This window comes from Alosa sapidissima, chromosome 3 (genome assembly GCF_018492685.1).
Source record: "Alosa sapidissima isolate fAloSap1 chromosome 3, fAloSap1.pri, whole genome shotgun sequence".
NCBI lineage: Eukaryota > Metazoa > Chordata > Actinopteri > Clupeiformes > Clupeidae > Alosa > Alosa sapidissima.
Genome location: NC_055959.1, coordinates 40344239 through 40363130, shown reverse-complemented (window position 1 = coordinate 40363130; position 18892 = coordinate 40344239). Strand labels below are relative to the sequence as shown.

At 49.0% G+C, this 18892-nt stretch overlaps 1 protein-coding gene across 1 annotated transcript; it reads right to left on the bottom strand.

Moving 5' to 3' along the window:
* Positions 1-4229: 4229 nt before the first annotated feature.
* LOC121705749 (cardiac-enriched FHL2-interacting protein) lies at positions 4230-18634 on the bottom strand. Its single transcript, XM_042086950.1, has 3 exons — positions 18215-18634; positions 18015-18111; positions 4230-12573 (listed from the first exon to the last, which is right to left on the bottom strand). Exon 3 carries the CDS (start codon positions 12456-12458, stop codon positions 5136-5138), a length of 7323 nt encoding a protein of 2440 aa, XP_041942884.1. The 5' UTR covers positions 12459-12573; positions 18015-18111; positions 18215-18634; the 3' UTR covers positions 4230-5135.
* Positions 18635-18892: the final 258 nt, after the last annotated feature.

Here is an 18892-nt window from a genome sequence, read left to right as displayed (position 1 = left end):
TCCTGTGAACATTTCAGATGCAACACCAAACGCACATGGCAGCAGGTGAAAATGAAACACAAAAACATTATTCAGAATAGTAGGTTTATATAGTTATAGCTTGCATTAATATTTCTTAATTATGAAAACATGTAGGCCTACTGTAGCTTATAGCCTTCACTTGGCCTCTGTTTTACAGCTAACAAGAAAAAGGTGTCTTTGAACACTACTGTAGGAGGAAAGGCACCAGCGTGTTTTACAGTAGCAGAAGAGTTGGCCATCGCAAATAATAGTGGAAGGCCGATTATGGAAGGGGTTGAGGGAGGCATTCGGGCGGATTCTGGTGCTGTGGAAATGTGTACCCTGCACATAATGCCTTTATGTGCAGGGTACAGTAATATGACATTCAATTCAACAAGTTTGTTAAAATTGTGATTTTAATTTATTAGGCCTACTGTAGGCTATGTCCGATTTATTTTAGGCTATTCTTGCTCAGATTTTCAGCATACTGTAGGCCTATGTCCGATTTATTTTCGGACATACAGTATTCTTGCATCACCGATGGAATATATGAATGTCCACATACGGGCATTGCTATGAGACGTCTTCCTAGATCATCTGACAAAGATAACGAATTCCCTTGGCTGACAATATAAATCATCTTCATAGAGAATATCGTCCGGGTAGGCTATATATATTTTCTGGCGGTCTCTAAAACCCCTTGCCCTGCGAAGAGAGTCCCTCACGATTTGCGCTCCAATGTCGTATGGATCATCCAGGTACGCCGACATGTCTCGGGAGAAATTGTTAGTGGAGGGGTGGTACTTATAAAGGGTGTGGTTAACGGAAACCTCGGGTTAACCAAGAACATAACCTGGTCGGAGCAGGTTTGAGATGCAGCGTAAATTGCCATGGCAGCATACCTCGGTTAAAACCTATCCACCTTTCGTAGTACGGGTTAATCGGGAAGTTACGCCACACGTGATCAAGTTACTCTCGAAGTTACCCAGATAAGCCAGAAACCCCGCTTCGTAGTACAGGCCCCAATAGGTCTTTAGGTAAACAATATAGGTCTTTAGGTAAACAATAACAATACATCTTTACAATATAGGTCTTTAGGTAAACAATAGGTCTTTAGGTAAACAATAGAGGTCTTTAGGTAAACAATATAGGTCTTTAGGTAAACAATAGGTCTTTAGGTAAACAATATAGGTCTTTAGGTAAACAATAGGTCTGCCTACACAGCAGCGTACTGAAGAATTAGAAGAAACAGGACATTGCTGGCAAAACAACACCTTGACCGAAAATGAAAATAACATTGTAATTTAATATGTGCACCCTTGAAATATGTAAAGTAGGCCGGTTCCCGACTTGTACCCATAAATGCTCCTCACTTTCACTTTTTGGGTACATCCCATCCAGACTATTCCTCCAAATTGATTAAGAATTCATATTTCCTTGCTAGGTAGTGACACTAGGGTCTCTGGTGTACCTGGGAGTGTGTGTGTGTGTGTGTGTGTGTACTGTCCCTGTGGCCCTACATATATAAAGTGACAGCAGGCTAGTAGGCAATTAACACTCAGTCCTATAGGGTCGAACTGGGGGTCCAAAGACTGGAGTTGTGTGTACGCTCAGTCCTATAGGGTCGAACTGGGGGTCCAAAGACTGGAGTTGTGTGTACGCTCAGTCCTATAGGGTCGAACTGGGGGTCCAAAGACTGGAGTTGTGTGTACGCTCAGTCCTATAGGGTCGAACTGGGGGTCCAAAGACTGGAGTTGTGTGTACACACTTCAGCAATTGCTGTATTTGGGTGCCCAGAGGAATGGAACATTCAAAATAAGAGATCTTATTGCATCTCAGATATCTTATTGTAGTTCTCTAATTCAAAATAAGATATCTTATTGCATCTCAGATATCTTATTGTAGTTCTCTAATTCAAAATAAGAGATCTTATTGTAGTTCTCTAATTCAAAATAAGATATCTTATTGCATCTCAGATATCTTATTGTAGTTCTCTAATTCAAAATAAGAGATCTTATTGTAGCTCTCTAATTCAAAATAAGATATCTTATTGCATCTCAGATATCTTATTGTAGTTCTCTAATTCAAAATAAGAGATCTTATTGTAGTTCTCTAATTCAAAATAAGATATCTTATTGTAGTTCTCTAATTCAAAATAAGAGATCTTATTGTAGTTCTCTAATTTTATTGTAGTTCTCTAATTCAAAATAAGAGATCTTATTGTAGTTCTCTAATTCAAAATAAGATATCTTATTGTAGTTCTCTAATTCAAAATAAGAGATCTTATTGTAGTTCTCTAATTCAAAATAAGATATCTTATTGCATCTCAGATCTTATTGCATCTCAGATCTTATTGCATCTCAGATATCTTATTGTAGTTCTCTAGTTCAAAATAAGATATCTTATTGCACTGCAAAAACTGCTTATCTAACAAAATCTAACTAAGTGTTATTAATCTTATATCAAGATAAAAAAAAACTAGTTGGTATTGTTTTCAGAATAAAGAGACTTACCTAGCTCTTTCTTGTCAAATCATTTGACTTAATTTAAAAAATGTTTGACTTATTTTAAGACATCTCATCTTGAAAACAAGCAAATTTGTCTTGATAAGACTCCTTAAAATAAGTTAAAGTCTTCTTAAATTAAGTCAAAATGATCTTTTGAGAGGGCGCTAGGTAAGTCTTTTCAGACTAAAAATAATACCAAATAGATTTTTTAATCTTAATATTAATATTACTAAGATTAATAACACTTAATTCACTTTTTGCAGTGTGTAGCTTATTTCTCCTGCACACAATGGAACTCAATTGAACATAAATACAAGATTTTGACTATGATATGGGTTGTTAAACTAGTAATCAAGAAAGTCCGTCCCGAAGGACCAGTAATATAGATATATAGATACTTTATTGATCCCCAAGGGGCATTTCAAAATAAGAACCAAAATAGGCAAGCGCACAATGACCACCAGGAGATGGCGCCACAAGAGCACCATGATTTTACATTTCTCATGTCGGAATTATCTAGCCTGGCAGGCCATCCTACACTGCAAAAAATGAAATCTAACCAAGTGTTATTAATCTTATATTAAGATTAAAAAATCTATTTGGTATTGTTTTTAGTATGAAAAGACTTACCTAGCGCCCTCTCAAAAGAACATTTTGACTTAATTTAAGAAGACTTTGACTTATTTTAAGGAGTCTTATCAAGACAAATTTGCTCAACGCACTGGCAGACAAATTTGCTTGTTTTTAGGACACATTTGCTTAACGCACTGGCAGACAAATTTGCTTGTTTTCAGGATGAGATGTCTTAAGATAAGTCAAACTTTTTTAAAATTAAGTCAAACAGTTAAAACAATACCAACTAGTTTTTTTTATCTTGATATAAGATTAATAACACTTGGTGAGATTTTGTTAGATAAGCAGTTTTTGCAGTGTATATCATTGAAATGTACACTGCAAAAAATGAATTCTAACCAAGTGTTATTGATCTTATATTAAGATAGATAGATAAGCAGTTTTTGCAGTGTATAGTCTGGAATCGACCCATTCACCTCGCTTAATCCAAGGGGCGGGCAGAGAATTGTCTTTCAAACTGCCTAGGCATGCAATAGGCCAGCGCTACGACCATATCCGTATCCGGTCGGCAAAACGGCAAATACAAACTTCTTCGAAAGGAATGACTTAAGTGCATTGTGTTGCTCAACTTTCAAAGAAAAGCACAAGTCCAACTCCTCCAAAGTTGACGCCAACGCCGATTCAAACAACCGCTCTTTGTTCGCCATAGCCACCTTCCTTGTTCACCGTCGCAGAACTGTCGTCATCCTGTTAAGCCCGCCTTAAGACTCTCTAACAAAATAGAGCGCTGTGATTGGATGACGTCCACGGCGTCAGCCAATAGAAATCCCTATGGTTTGCTACTAGACATACAGGCTGAGCAAATTAATTTGCCGCCGCTAGGGTGCGTCTAGATATCTAGGCTAGGAATTATCTTAGAAGACTTCAAATCCTGGATCTAGCGCTAAGACATGCTATGGGTCAAGCGCTAAGACATGCTATGGGTCAAGCGCTAAGAAATGCTATAGGTCAAGCGCTAAGCTAAGACATGCTATGGGTCAAGCGGTAAGACATGCTATGGGTCAAGCGCTAAGACATGCTAAGGACAGCGAGGGCGGAAGACCAAGTTGGTCCCAAGAGAACAGACAAGACTCGTGGGAGGAGCAGGCATTTGCTGGGAAGTATTTTATTGGAATGGTTTACATATGAAGCAGTCATCTCAGTTTCACCATAGATACTAAGTCATCTCAGTCATCTCAGTTTCACCATAGATACTAAGTCATTCCAAATATGCGTCTTCAAAAGCCGTTTCAGATAACACGACAAGTGCAAGGCTCGGCCAACGGACAATATTCCACACTTACAATAAGTATTAAAATGATGGCCACAACTCTCATTAGAAGTAATTTCCACATCAACACTCAAACGTGTCAGCAATTGTAGAGATTAAAAACAGACATTACTAATCGATTAAAAACAGACATTACTAATCGATTAAAAACAGACATTACTAATGTCTGTGTTCAGAATACATTTCAAATAAAGATTTTTAAATGACTAATCACAGATGTGTTTAGTAACCCAGAAAAATGTGCTCACTGAGATAAAGGCAAAAGTACAAAAATATGCAAAAGCAAATTTGACATTCTTCATTATCATTAAAAAACAACAACGCCTGAGCCAGTGTGGGAACAGATATCCTTCATTCATAAAGAAACATTCACAGTCTCATAATCCACCCCAACACACATATACAGTCTCATAATCCACCCCAACATACAGTCTCATAATCCACCCCAACACACACATACAGTCTCATATTCCACCCCAACACACACTCTCTACATCGTGTTCAGCTGTGACACCAATGCTATTGCTATTGCTTGACTAAAACCATTACAAAGAGTGCATATCAAAATCAACTGACAACACCAATCCCTGAATTCAAATGCTTTCAATCTCAAACAGGACAGACACACACAGTTCATATGCTGTAATCATTCTACCTCTTCCTCTTCTCTTTCTTCCTCTCTCTCTCTCTCTCTTCCTCTCTCTCTCTCTCTCTCTCTCTCTCTCTCATCTCACGCTGTCCAGCTCCTCTTCTGGCGTGTGATCCTTGGGCATGTACACTGGCTCTATGTAAGCATGCTCATGTCTGTTGTGCTTGTGCAGAGAGTCCTCCAGCCACTGTGGGGCGCTGTTGTTCTCGTCCTCCATGTCTCCTGGGAGAGCCCGGGGAGCCGAGGGCTTCTGCTGCTGCTGTGCGGGCAGAGTGGAGGCGGGCACGAAGCCGTGGTACAGCACCAGCGACGGGTTCAGCATCTCCACAGAGGGGCCGGAGGGGACGGCGCCCTCTGCAGACTGCACGGGGAGCTGCACGTAGCTGCGCGTCTCGGGGTCGAAGAAGGTCTTGGTGGTGACCTGCACGGGCATGTCCACCACAAAGTACTGGCCCGAGTCGGGGTCCTGCAGCAGTTTCCGCTGGGTCATGGGGTAGGACTGGGGCATCAGGTTCGAGGACGAGGGGGGGTACGTGCGTTCTGAGCTGTTCTGACGCATTGTTGAGGGGGGGTATGTGCGTTCTGAGCTGTTTTGGCGCATTGTTGAGGGGGGGTACGCCTGCTCAGAGCTGTTTTGGCGCATTGTTGGGGGGGGGTACGTGCGTTCAGAGCTGTTTTGGCGCATTGTTGGGGGGGGGTACGTGCGTTCAGAGCTGTTTTGGCGCATTGTTGGGGGGGGGTACGTGCGTTCAGAGCTGTTTTGGCGTGGCAGGAAGCCGTTTAGGGAGGGCCGTCGGGAGGGGTTGGGGTGGGGTCTGTCCCAACGCTGTGGCGGTCCCTCGGGCTGCACGGACACGTCTCTCTCCAGACTCCGACTCCTGCGGTCGCCACGGTTACTGCTGCCATTGGGACTCTCCCTCACGTACACCTGCTGATGATGCTCAGGAGCGCGCTCAGACGAGCCCCTCCCGCTGCCACTGCTCCTCAGGTCTCTATGGTTACCAATGTGCCGGTCTGTGCTTTGGCTCATGTGTTTGAGGCGTGCATGTTTGGCGCTGCTCCTGCCTTCACGGTCACCATGCTGACTGGTGTGGTTCGAGTGCGCGTTGCTGTGGCAACTGCTGGGTTCTGAAGTGTGTTTCTCTGTGTTGCTGTGGTGACCGCTGGGCTGTGAAGCGTGTTTCTCTGTGTTGCCGTGGCGACCGCTTGGTTCTGAAGTGTGTTTCTCTGTGTTGCTGTGGTGACCGCTGGGCTGTGAAGTGTGTTTCTCTGTGTTGCCGTGGCGACCGCTTGGTTCTGAAGTGTGTTTCTCTGTGTTGCTGTGGTGACCGCTGGGCTGTGAAGTGTGTTTCTCTGTGTTGCCGTGGCGACCGCTTGGTTCTGAAGTGTGTTTCTCTGTGTTGCTGTGGCGACCGCTTGGTTCTGAAGTGTGTTTCTCTGTGTTGCTGTGGCGACCGCTGGGTTCTGAAGTGTGTTTCTCTGTGTTGCTGTGGCGACCGCTGGGTTCTGAAGTGTGTTTCTCTGTGTTGCTGTGGCGACCGCTGGGTTGTGAAGTGTATTTCTCTGTGCTGCTGTGGTTCGGCTCTGACTCCCTTCTCTCTCTGGGCCGGTTCCTTTGTTCTGTCTCTGGATGTTTTTTGCTCCGGTTCTCCTGCTTGAGGTCTGGGTTCCCTCCCCTGCGGTTCTTCTGGTCGGGTTCTGCTCTCTCTCCGCCATGCTTGCGGTCCACTCGGTTGCTCTTCCCCTCGGCCTTCTGGATGCGGCGCGTGGTCAGCTTCATGGCTCGTCGAAGCGCCTTCTCTGTTTTGGGCAGAACGGCCGGCGGGGGCTTCTTGCCCTCGGTGCCACTACAGACAGAACCAGAGTGCTCGCTGGGGGCTTTAGAACCCTCGGTATCGTCAGCCTGAGCCGCACTTAGCACCCCCTCCTCACCCCAGGTGTCCCCTGCGCTGGTGTAGCTCTTCAGGCCCTCTGATTGGTCCCCTGCGCTGGTGTAGCTCTTCAGGCCCTCTGATTGGGCACTTGAGATCTCGCTGGACACGGAGCTCCGCCCTCCCTCTTCCTCCGGCACCGTCAGCATCTGCCCTCGAGGCTGCTGGGAAGGCGAGGCGGCCCGAGCGGCAGAGGCAGCGCCCCCTGCAGGTGTGGAGTCCTCAGGCAGCGGAGAGCTGGCCACCTCCACCAGGATGGGAATTCCCTGCGGAGCTCTGGGGGCTTCCGACTCCTCCTCGCCCCTCTCGGAACCCCGCTCGGAACCCCGATCCTCGCCCCGTTCCGACCCACTCAGGCTCTCCCGAGGGGACCAGGGTTGCGCCATCACATCCTGTAGAGCCCTGTGCAGGATGGGCCGCACTGTCTTGGTGACGGGGGAGGTGGCGAACGTGTTGTCCTTGACCTTGAACAGCACGGGCTTGCCAGGGGTCGGGGAGGACGCGTTGGACTTGCCAGGGGTCGGGGAGGAGGCGTTGGACTGGCTGGGGGTCAGGTCCTTGGGGGTGAGGGTCTGGGCCTGCTCGATCAGGCTGCGGACCCAGCCGCCCTTGTCCATGTCGCTGAGGGGAGACATCAGGCGTTCGGAGGCGTCTGATTCACTTCCTGGGTTGCTGAAGGCGCGGGAATCCCCGTCTGTCTTCCCAGAGTTCTCCTTGGGTCTGTGGGCCGAGCCGTCGCCGTGTAGGGAGGGGGACGTCCCCGGGGTCTGCAGTGGGCTGAACGTGGGGGATCTGAGCTTCAGGATGTCGTGAATCGTGACGCTGTCCACTGCAGGAGCGTCTGTGTCGTGGGACGCTGGGGGCGCTGGTTTAGGCTTGCTGCTGACCTCACCAGAGGGGGCCTTCTCTTCACCTGACAGCCCCAACAGACTTAAGAAGTCTCTTGCGTAGCTCCTGCTCTGCTTTGCTCTCTGACCATTCTGAGCTGAGCTGTCTCTATCATTCTGAGCTGAGCTGTCTCTATCATCCTGTTTTCTCTCCTTCTGATCAGTATCTGTGTTTCTCTCTCTCACCTCCTCCGTCACCGTTCCGTTCCCCTCCTCTCTCCTCTGCGCTGCCTCACTCTTTGCTGCATACGTCATTGTAGGATCAGGAGATCCTTTCACCTTAGCGGTGTAGGTCTGGGCTGAGTGCTTTGAGTTGGGTTCTGCAGTCCCTGAGAAGACTTCTGATTTAAGCTGGTTATCTGTGTGTTTTTCAGCTCTCTGGGACTCTGTCCTGGTGCTGGACTCCTGGTTGCTAACTGCTAACTGTTTGTTATCATTGCTAATTGCTAACTGTTTGTTATTTGTGTTAGTAGCTAACTGTTTGCTATCTGTGTTAGCAGATAACTGCTTGTTATCTGTGTTAGAAGCTAACTGTTTGTGATCTGTACTAGTTGCTAACTGTTTGTTATCTGTACTAGTTGCTAACTGTTTGTTATCTGTGCTAGTTGCTAACTGTTTGTTATCAGTGCTATCTGTTAATTGTTTTTTATCTGTGCTAGTTGCTAATTGGGCTTCCTTGTTTTGTGTATCTGCCCTCTGCTCTCTCTCCCTGTCGACGTGCACTCGATCCCTTCCTTCAGCCTTGGTGATGGACTCCTCCTCTGCAGACCTCTCAGCATCTGCTTTATCCTCATCTCTCATGCCGGGCTTGCCTTTCCTAGGAGGAACAGCAGGGGGCGTTCTCGATCTCTGTGCCCTGTGTTCCCTACTAGTCCTCTCTCTTCTGCCATCTCTCTCTGAGCCGTCCTGCCTCTTCACCCTCTCTGAGCCCTGTCCTGTCCAATCAGGGTTTGTGTTATCTGTGCTGGACCCGCCCCCTCTCCCCTGTCCTCTCTCACCTGCCTCTCCCTCTCTGTTCTGTTTGGTCTGCTGGACGGAGTGCTGATGAGCAGCCTCCGCTAATCTCCCTTGACCAGCTGGGACCTGTGCGGTGTCGCCCTGCTGTACGGAGCGCAGAGTCTGGCCTCCACTCTTGACCACGGGATCATCAGTGTTCTGGCCTCTGGTTCTCGGAGCTCTGTTGGTTTCTCTGTGTCTCTGCTCGGCTGGCACGGTTCTGCTCTCCTGAATGTGCCCTCTGCCTCCACGCTGCTTGTGTTCTGTTGCTAGTGTGTTCCGGTGTTCTGTTGCTAGTGTGTTCCGGTGTTCCGATGCTAGTGTGTTCCGGTGTTCCGGTGCTGGTGTGTTCCGGTGTTCCGGTGCCGGCCTCTGTGCGTGCTGCTCGGTAGATGACCCCTGACCTTTCCGTTTCCTCTCCTCCCTCTCGGCAATGAGCTCCTCCAGCGCCATGGTGGCCAGGTCGTACTTGTGGACCGCAGCGCTCTCCTTCTTGGTGTGTGTGCTCAGCGGCTCGATCTGCATCTGGTCCAGCTGGGCAAACAGGTCTCGCTTGGCTTGGGTATTTCCCCTGAGGGACAGGACGCCCTTTCGGGCGCGTCTCTCAGGCGCTGGCAAAACTATGTCATGTTGCTCGAGACCCTCCTGCTCCTCACTGGTTACGGCTGGTGTATTTTTAGCCCTGGAGCTCTCGTTTGGCTCTGGTATGTCCATCCGGGGCAGCTGCTCGCTTGGAGTGCGCCCCGCAAAGTGCTTGGAGTGTGCCCCGCAAAGTGCTGCGTCCTTCATGCTCTCGGCCTCCTGGTGCCCCTGTCGAGCCCGAAGCTCCACTTTCATCTGCTTCAGCAGAGCCACCTCCTGCAGCTCATCCCAGTCCCCGCACTCCTCCTCCTCCAGGAAGGCGCTCCTCTGGCTCTTGATGTAGTTGTTCTGCCGCGCGGAGAAGGCGTGTTTAGCCTCGCTGCTGGCGTCTGTCTCTCTCGTGCTGGCGTCTGTCTCTCTCGTGCTGGCATCTGTCTCTCTCGTGCTGGTCAGCGCTGACGCTGCAGCTGCTGCCGAATCCTGCTCCCTCTTCGCTGGGTGTTTTACGCGCGCTGGAACAGCAGGAGGCTGTTTGGGCATAGCTGATGGTTTCGCTGGCACATCTGGAGGTGTTGGCTGTTTGGGCATAGCTGATGGTTTCGCTGGCACATCTGGAGGTGTTGGCTGTTTGGGCATAGCTGATGGTTTCGCTGGCACATCTGGAGCTCTTTCCTTTAATGTCTCTCTGTCTCCTCCTCTGTGTGCAGCAGCGCCTCTGTCAGGGAGGCCAAGGGGACTCACAGGTGACCGGTCGTTGCTTCTCTTCGCTGGGTCCTTATTCACACTCGCTTGCGTCTCTGCCACGCTGTTCTGACCTTGCAGCTCTTTCACTCTCTCCTTGACAGATTTCTTGGGGGGCTCTCTCTCTTTCCTGATTGGCAGATTGCTCTGTCCTGCATCGCAGGCCCTGCCCTCCTGTGTCTCCATGGTAACCTTGGCGGCGTGTTGCGTGGGGTGGACGTCGTCTGCCTCAGTGTTGGCCCTCCTGTAGAGGTTCAGACTCGGGTATCCAGGGCTTCTGCTCTGAGCCCCCGAGTGCGGGGAGCCTCCCTGAGCGCTGCCGTCGGGGACGGACAGCTGGTCTCTCCCCCAAGCGCCCTCTCCCGCCAGCTCTCCCCTGCCCCGCATCGCACCCTCGGACCAGCTTTCCGCCTGCTGGTTCCCTGGCAAAGCCAGAGCGCTGGTGGACTCCAGCACCGGGCTCATCACTGAGGCCGTGCCGTCTGTCACCACGAGCACTGGCGTGCCCGTCTCCGCGTCCGAGAGGTCCTTCCACAGCTTGCTGGGGTCAACGGGGTCGGTGGGCCTGAACCGGGGTGGGCTGTATCGGGCCTTGACCCTCTTCCTGTTGTCCTTGAGGTTGAAGAGCAGGCTGGAGGCGATGGACCTGTAGCTCTCCCGCGCCTTCGTGTCGGGCGAGGGCTTGCGGTCGGCCGCGGTTGCCGCGGGGATGTCGAGGGTGGCGGGCGAGAAGAGGGCGGGGTCCAGGCTCTCCGTATCCTGGCGACAGGGGAGGATGGGCGTGAGAAGGTGCGTGATGTTGAACGGCGTGGAGCTGGCCGAGCTCAGCTCCTCCATACGCCTCACTTCCTGTTTCCTGGACGGCTCGGCGCTCGTGGGCGGCCTGCTCTCCACAGCAGGAGAGCTCTTCTCCACCGGGCCAGGCGGAGCCGCGCTATGCGCCCTACCCCTGTTCCGCCGCCAGGGGGCGCTACACTCCACGCTGTCTGTTGAGCGCCTCTGCTCCAGGACCGAGGGAGTCTGCGCCACAGAGGGAGTCTGCGCCTCTCCAGGCCTGGACAGCTGCTCAGCGCTGCCCCCCAGTGGCCTCAGGCCGTCCACCCCCTGCAGTCTCTCTGCTCCCTTTGACCCTTCTGCCCTCTGAGTGCTGTCTGCACCCTGGACAGTCTCCACTATTTCCGTTCTGTTCTGCACCGTGTCAGTTCTGTTCTGCACGGTGTCAGTTCTGTTCTGCACCGCGTCAGTTCTGATCTGCACCGCGTCAGTTCTGTTCTGCACCGCGTCAGTTCTCTGTGCAGTGTTTGCTTTTTGTGCATTTTCTATTTTCTGTCCTCGCTCTGCGTTTTGCTCAGTCCCCTGTGCTGTGCTGTGTCTCTGGGTGCGTTGTGAACTCTGTGCTGTTTCTGTTTTCTGTGACAGTGTGTGTTTCTCCGTCCCCTGCCCCTCCTCGAGGGCCCGTCCAGCTTCTGATCTGTGTGTGGGCTCCTGTGTGTGTGCTGGTGGGTCGCGTGTGTGTGCTGCTGTAAGCTGTCTGTAAAAGCTGGAGTCGCACCAGCGGGGGAAGCTGTCGGAGGGCAGCAGGTCGGAGATGTGCTCCTGACCGAACGGGAACTGGTTGAGGTCCTTCCAGGCCTGAAACGGGCTGAACTCGCTGTGCAGGAAGAAGTTCCGCGAGTTCAGCTTCTTTAGCTTGCTGGACCTGCTGTTTCTGGACTTGAAGGACTTCCCAGACGGGGCGCAGCTGCCGTCCCTGCCCGCCTTCTTTGTATTGGAGGGTTCGCCGTGCTTCCTGGGGTCGGCGAACTCCGCCAGCTCCCTCTGGATGCTGATCAGCGCTGACTTATCCCAGGACTCCGTGCCATTCCCACCCAGCATTCCGTTGGGCGTTTTGGTGGCGTCGCCGTTCTTGGTGAAGGCGGACAGGAGAGACGACACGTTATTGTGTTGCCAGGCAGCAGTGGTGGTGGCGCCGTTCAAGCTGCCGTGCTTCTTGGCAGCGACGCCTGGGCTGTTTTCCGGAACCTTCCAAGCGTTCTCGTCGGTCAGCGGCTTCAGCAGGCAGCCGCCAGTCAGCGGGGAGAGTCCGGTGAACTCGTCGCTGTAGACGGCCTCGTCGCCGATGCAGAGCGAGCGGAAGGCGCGGTCGGTCAGCGTGCTGACCTCACGGTCCGCCTCGTCCATCAGGCTCTCGCAGGAGCTGCTCAGGCGCCGGTGGTGGCGTGTGACACGCAGACACACACTCCGCTTGTCCAGGAGGCTCATGGTGACGTCCTGTCTCGTCACACACACACACACACACACACGTAGTCCAGTGGAGAGGGAAGGGGTGGAGAAGGTGTGTGTGCTCTCTGGTCAGGCTGGTGAGGTCACTACTTCCCTAAAAGACAGAAAGAAACACACACGTCAGGAACTAAAACACGCACACACACACACACTCACACACACTCCCACGCAACACACACACACGACAAAACCTAAGCTTGGCCTTATTTAAGAGCTTCTTTAAACAGTATTATGGGACAATGTTCTATTCTGGGGATACATATTTTCAACCCAAACTTAAGATTGCCGCCCTACATATCAACACTAAAGTTGATGTTTTAATATCTGTTTTGAACATTGATGAAGTTCTTTCTTGACTAGTCTGATGTGTGTGTGCAGTGTGTTGGTGTGTATGAGTGTGTGTGGGTGTGCTGGTGTAGCTCAGACTAGTCCGTCAGTGGGTCATGTCTGGGGAGAACGTGTCTGAGCAGGTGTGTGTGTGTGTGTGTGTCTGAGCAGGTATGTGTGTGTGTGTGCAGTGTGTGAGTGTGTGTCTGAGCAGGCATGTGTGTGTGTGTCTGAGCAGGAGTGTGTGTGTGTGTGCAGTGTGTGAGTATGTGTCTGAGCAGGCATGTGTGTGTGTGGGTGAGTGTGTGTGCAGTGTGTGTGTGTATGTCTGAGTAGGCATGTGTGTGTGTACAGTGTGGGTGTGTGTCTGAGTAGGCATGTGTGTGTGCAGTGTGGGTGTGTGTGCAGTGTGTGTGTCTGTGTGTCTGAGTAGGCATGTGTGTGTGCAGCGTGTCTGAGCAGGCATGTGTGTGTGTGTGCGTGTGAGCAGGCATGTGTGTGTGTGTGCAGCGTGTCTGAGCAGGCATGTGTGTGTGTGTGAGCAGGCATGTGTGTGTGTGTGTGTCTGAGCAGGCATTCGCTGGGCTATTAGATGACCTAAATTGTTCTGGAGCTGAACGGAAAGCTCTGAGACCTTTGGGTGGCCGGTACAGTACTGGTGTGTGTGTGTGTGTGTGTGTGTGTGTGTGTGTGTGCCTGTGCAGCTCTGCTATGCTCTGACAGATGTACAGTACTGTCGCTTCACTATGATGTATCTGATGTTTGTGTGGGCAGTGTGTGTGTGTGTGTGCAGTGTGTAAGTGCAGCTTTGCTTAGCTCTGTCAGATGTACAGTACTGTCGCTTCACTATGATGTATCTGATGTAGGTGTGGGCAGTGTGTGTGTGTGGGCAGTGTGTGTGTGTGGGCAATGTGTGTGTGTGTGTGTGTGTGGGCAGTGTGTGTGTGTGCAACAGATGTACAGTACTGTCGCTTCACTATGATGTATCTGATGTAGGTGTGGGCAGTGTGTGTGTGTGGGCAATGTGTGTGTGTGTGTGTGTGGGCAGTGTGTGTGTGTGTGTGTGGGCAGTGTGTGTGTGTGTGTGTGGGCAATGTGTGTGTGTGTGTGTGGGCAGTGTGTGTGTGTGTGTGTGTGTGGGCAGTGTGTGTGTGTGTGTGGGCAGTGTGTGTGTGTGTGTGTGTGTGGGCAGTGTGTGTGTGTGTGTGGGCAGTGTGTGTGTGTGCAACAGATGTACAGTACTGTCGCTTCACTATGATGTATCTGATGTAGGTGTGGGCAGTGTGTGTGTGTGTGCAGTGTGTGTGTGTGGGCAGTGTGTGTGTGTGTGTGGGCAGTGTGTGTGTGTGTGTGTGTGTGTGTGTGTGTGTGTGGGCAGTGTGTGTGGGCAGTGTGTGGGCAGTGTGTGTGTGTGTGTGGGCAGTGTGTGTGTGTGCAACAGATGTACAGTACTGTCGCTTCACTCTGCACCGCCGTGCCAAACACACACTATATTTAGGAGCCCGGCTCGGATGCCTCCTCTCCCTGCCACTGCCACATGGCCAGTGTATACACACACACACACACACACACACACGGCAGCAGCACCATCAGCCTACATATGGACAGCTCCGCTTTAAACTCCAGACCGTAGATCACACAGAGATTTATGGCATTCTCTGCCATTATACTAAAGGAGCATGCTTATATAAGGTGTTGAATGCGTGAGCTGTTATTTGTCTGTGACCACACCCTGTCGTAACCCTCTCTTATAGCACTGATGCACACCGCTGCACACTGCCTGATATACTGCCAGAAGTACTATTATTAGTATTGTAGCAGACAGTTCAAGTTCATTTACCTGACCATAGCCAGCAGTTAGCCTCTCCAGTCACCTGACCATAAAGTTAGCCTCCCCATTCACCTGACCATACAGTTAGCCTTCCCATTCACCTGATCATAGCCAGCAGTTAGCCTCCCCATTCACCTGACCATACAGTTAGCCTTCCCATTCACCTGATCATAGTTAGCTACAGTTAGCCTACCCATTCACCTGAATATAGCCAGCAGTTAGCCTTCCCATTCACCTGAGCATAGTTAGCTACAGTTAGCCTTCCCATTCACCTGACCATAGCCAGCAGTTAGCCTTCCCATTCACCTGACCATAGCCAGCAGTTAGCCTCCCCATTCACCTGACCATACAGTTAGCCTTCCCATTCACCTGATCATAGTTAGCTACAGTTAGCCTACCCATTCACCTGAATATAGCCAGCAGTTAGCCTTCCCATTCACCTGAGCATAGTTAGCTACAGTTAGCCTTCCCATTCACCTGACCATAGCCAGCAGTTAGCCTTCCCATTCACCTGACCATAGCCAGCAGTTAGCCTCCCCATTCACCTGACCATACAGTTAGCCTTCCCATTCACCTGATCATAGTTAGCTACAGTTAGCCTACCCATTCACCTGAACATAGCCAGCAGTTAGCCTTCCCATTCACCTGAGCATAGTTAGCTACAGGTAGCCTCCCCATTCACCAGATCATAGTTAGCTACAGTTAGCCTTCCCATTCACCTGATCATAGTTAGCTACAGTTAGCCTTCCCATTCACCTGAACATAGCCAGCAGTTAGCCTTCCCATTCACCTGAACATAGCCAGCAGTTAGCCTTCCCATTCACCTGAACATAGTTAGCTACAGTTAGCCTTCCCATTCACCTGAACATAGTTAGCTTAGTTAGCTACAGGTAGCCTCCCCATTCACCTGAACATACAGTTAGCCTCCCCATTCACCTGACCAGATCAGATATCAGATAATCAGATATTGTCCAGTGTCGCTAATATAATGAGGTATTGGCTAATATGACTAATATGATATATTAGCTAATAAAGAGATAATGGCTGATGGCTATGGTTATGGTATTTAGCAGACACTTTTGTCCAAAGCGACATACAAATAACAAAAATACAACAGTTAAATGTAACAGTAACAATTAAAAAAGAAAATAAATAAATACTATAATATTAATATTTAAGAGATAAAGGCGGTTCAGGTTCAGGTTACCCATAGGCACAGTAAACTAGGTTTACAGTCTAGGAGGCAGGACGTCCTTCACACTTTGTAGACCACCACATGACATACAACACACAAACCATTAAACATATAAAACATATAAAACAGACCATAGGACATGGTTAAAAACATGTAACATAAAAACATATAAACAGACAGTAGATGCTAGTAGTGCATGACCAAGGTGAGTATGTTATGTGCAAGTAATTCTACAGTTTGTTCAACAGAGTGATTGCCACTGGGACAAAACTGTTTTTAAATCTTGTAGTCCTACATCTAGGGACTATTAGCCTCCGTCCTGAAAGGAGATTCTGGAATGACCTATTCAAAGGGTGTAGGCTATCTTCTAAGATGGCCATAGCTGTCCGCTGTAGTTGTTTAGCATACAATACAATACAATTAATGTTATTAATATAAAGAGATAATGACTAATGTTGTTAACATGAAGAGATAATGACTAATGTTAATATAAAGATATGAAGACTAATGTTGTTAATGAAAAGAGAAAATGACTAATGCTGTTACTTTAAAGAGATAATGACTAATGTTAATATAAAGAGAAAATGACTAATGCTGTTACTTTAAAGAGATAATGACTAATGTTAATAAAAAGAGAAAATGACTAATGCTGTTACTTTAAAGAGATAATGACTAATGTTAATATAAAGAGAAAATGACTAATGCTGTTACTTTAAAGAGATAATGACTAATAATGCTTATTATAAAGTTCTAAGTGATGTTGTTATTATAAAGACATGACCTGCACTGCAAAAAATGAATTCTAACCAAGTGTTATTGATCTTATATTAAGATAAAAAAATCTATTTGGTATTGTTTTTAGTATGAAAAGACTTACCTAGCGCCCTCTCAACAGATCATTTTGACTTAATTTAAGAAGACTTTAACTTATTTTAAGGAGTCTTATCAAGATAAATTTGCTCAACGCACTGGCAGACAAATTTGCTTGTTTTTAGGACAAATTTGCTTAACGCACTGGCAGACAAATTTGCTTGTTTTCAAGATGAGATGTCTTAAAATAAGTCAAATTTCTTTTAAATTAAGTCAAATGATTTCACAAAAAAGCGCTAGGTAAGTCTCTTTATACTGAAAACAATACCAACTAGTTTTTTTATCTTGATATAAGATTAATAACACTTGGTTAGATTTTGTTAGATAAGCAGTTTTTGCAGTGTGTCTGTGCAGCCCTGCGGAGGGACCTAAACTCAGAGGACACTGCAGAGCTGATCTGCCTGTGAATCATGTTGTGTGTGTGTGTGTGTGTGTGTGTGTGAGAATCATGTCATCGTTTACAGCCTGACCGCATGTGGGCAAGCTCCGGAAATAACTCAATGGGCCTTATTTATCCCCTGACCCCAGACTATAAGCAGCGCACACACACACCGACACACACACTCAGAGCAGAACTAGGCCACTCCTTAAAAGTCCAACCATGCAGCTCATGGCCTGAGTGGAGAGAGAAAACAGCGTTGGGTTTTAATCCAAGAGTTTAGAAGTAAGACCCTCGGGAATAAATCCTCAACTACATTTCTCTGAAAAACGTTCTTGCAAACTCTCTCTTTTTTATGGACACGGCTGCTGTTTACGTCAGGCAGATCTGGGATATAAATGCCAGTTTGAGAAGGTTAGGTTTTAGCTGGGGCGCAATGAATGTGACTTTTAAAAGATTATAATTTGATCTGAGATGGCAGCAACAGTGATATCCTCCCATCTGGTAAGACATTCAACTCATCAGGTCTTACAGTAACTTCCAACCTCAAGGAATAGAACCAAGCATAGAAGTGCCATATTAACTATTTAAATGCCCAACATCCTGACGCAGTGAAACACTAAACTGACTATGTACTTAAACTTGACAGAAGTTCACATAATTAATAAACAAATCTATAGGCAACACCACACTCAAGGGAAAGTGAGAGGAATGTCCATAATCCAGCAGCCAAAAGCACCGCTGGTCAGACCGGGGTTGAGGTAGTGGGTTTAGTGTTGTTGAGATTTGAGTTCATCAGTATCAGATGACACAAACGCAGACCCAAAGAGCAGGAGGTTTTCAGACTCCACTAAAAGATCTGTGCGAGGCCACGCAGAGGTGACTCATCTACAGTGCCGCATTCCCAACCCAAAACCAACAGGAGATTCCCACCTTTTTATTCTGCTGCAGAGTTCCATTTTGGAATGGGAGCGCTGAAGGGTATTCCGAGTTAGTTTCCCAGGGTTACCAGGAGCAAGGCTCTTCTCATCTGAAGTACATAACCACAGGAGAGGTATGAGTACAGGCAGAGAGAGAGAGAGAGAGGGATAGAGAGAACGGGACAGAAGGAGAGAGGCAGAGACAGAGCCTACCGGTTGGCCAGTTTGAGAGATAGATGGGCCTGAGGCAGCTGCTGTGCGTGGAGCTGGAACAGGCTAGCAAGGTTAGCGAGCGCACTCGCACGGCTCTGCAGGGGGCCGCTGTGGAAATGGACACGCTGCTGCGCTATTTCTGTGTGAGGAGTCACAACAGTCCGAGAGCAGAGGCAAGTCCAGCGCCGCACGCCACTCAGGTCCACTCCTCCCTTATCGCCGGCCGGCTAACTACAACGCCCCACAGCAGGCCTCCAGCGATCAGCACTAGCGGAATGGCGGACGACCCGGGTCTCACTCGCCCACAGCTAACTAAAAACAATGCGGTTATAGTGCTAGCATTAGTGCTAGTTAAGAGCAGGACAGCTCAGGGCTCCAGGCAGTGCTCGTACTGCTGAGGGGCTCTCCAACTCTTTGCACCCTGACTCATGTGTCCACAAACATGGGGAAGGGGGGGTGGGACAAATTTAGCCCCTTGCATCACACACACACACACACACACACACACACACACACACACACACACACACACACACACACAAGTGCTTTAAGTGGGCTGTGAGAGGCCTTTGGGGTCTGGGCAGCACAGCTGGTCAGGGTGTTAGCATTAGCATGCCCATTGTCCATACTTGTTTACTTCAGTCAAGTCAGAGAGCACCAGCAGCTGTCTCAGAGCAA

Coding starts and splice junctions, on each gene's coding strand:
- LOC121705749 (XM_042086950.1), bottom strand. CDS start 12,458: ATGAGCCTCCTGGACAAGCGGAGTGTGTGTCTGCGTGTCACACGCCAC.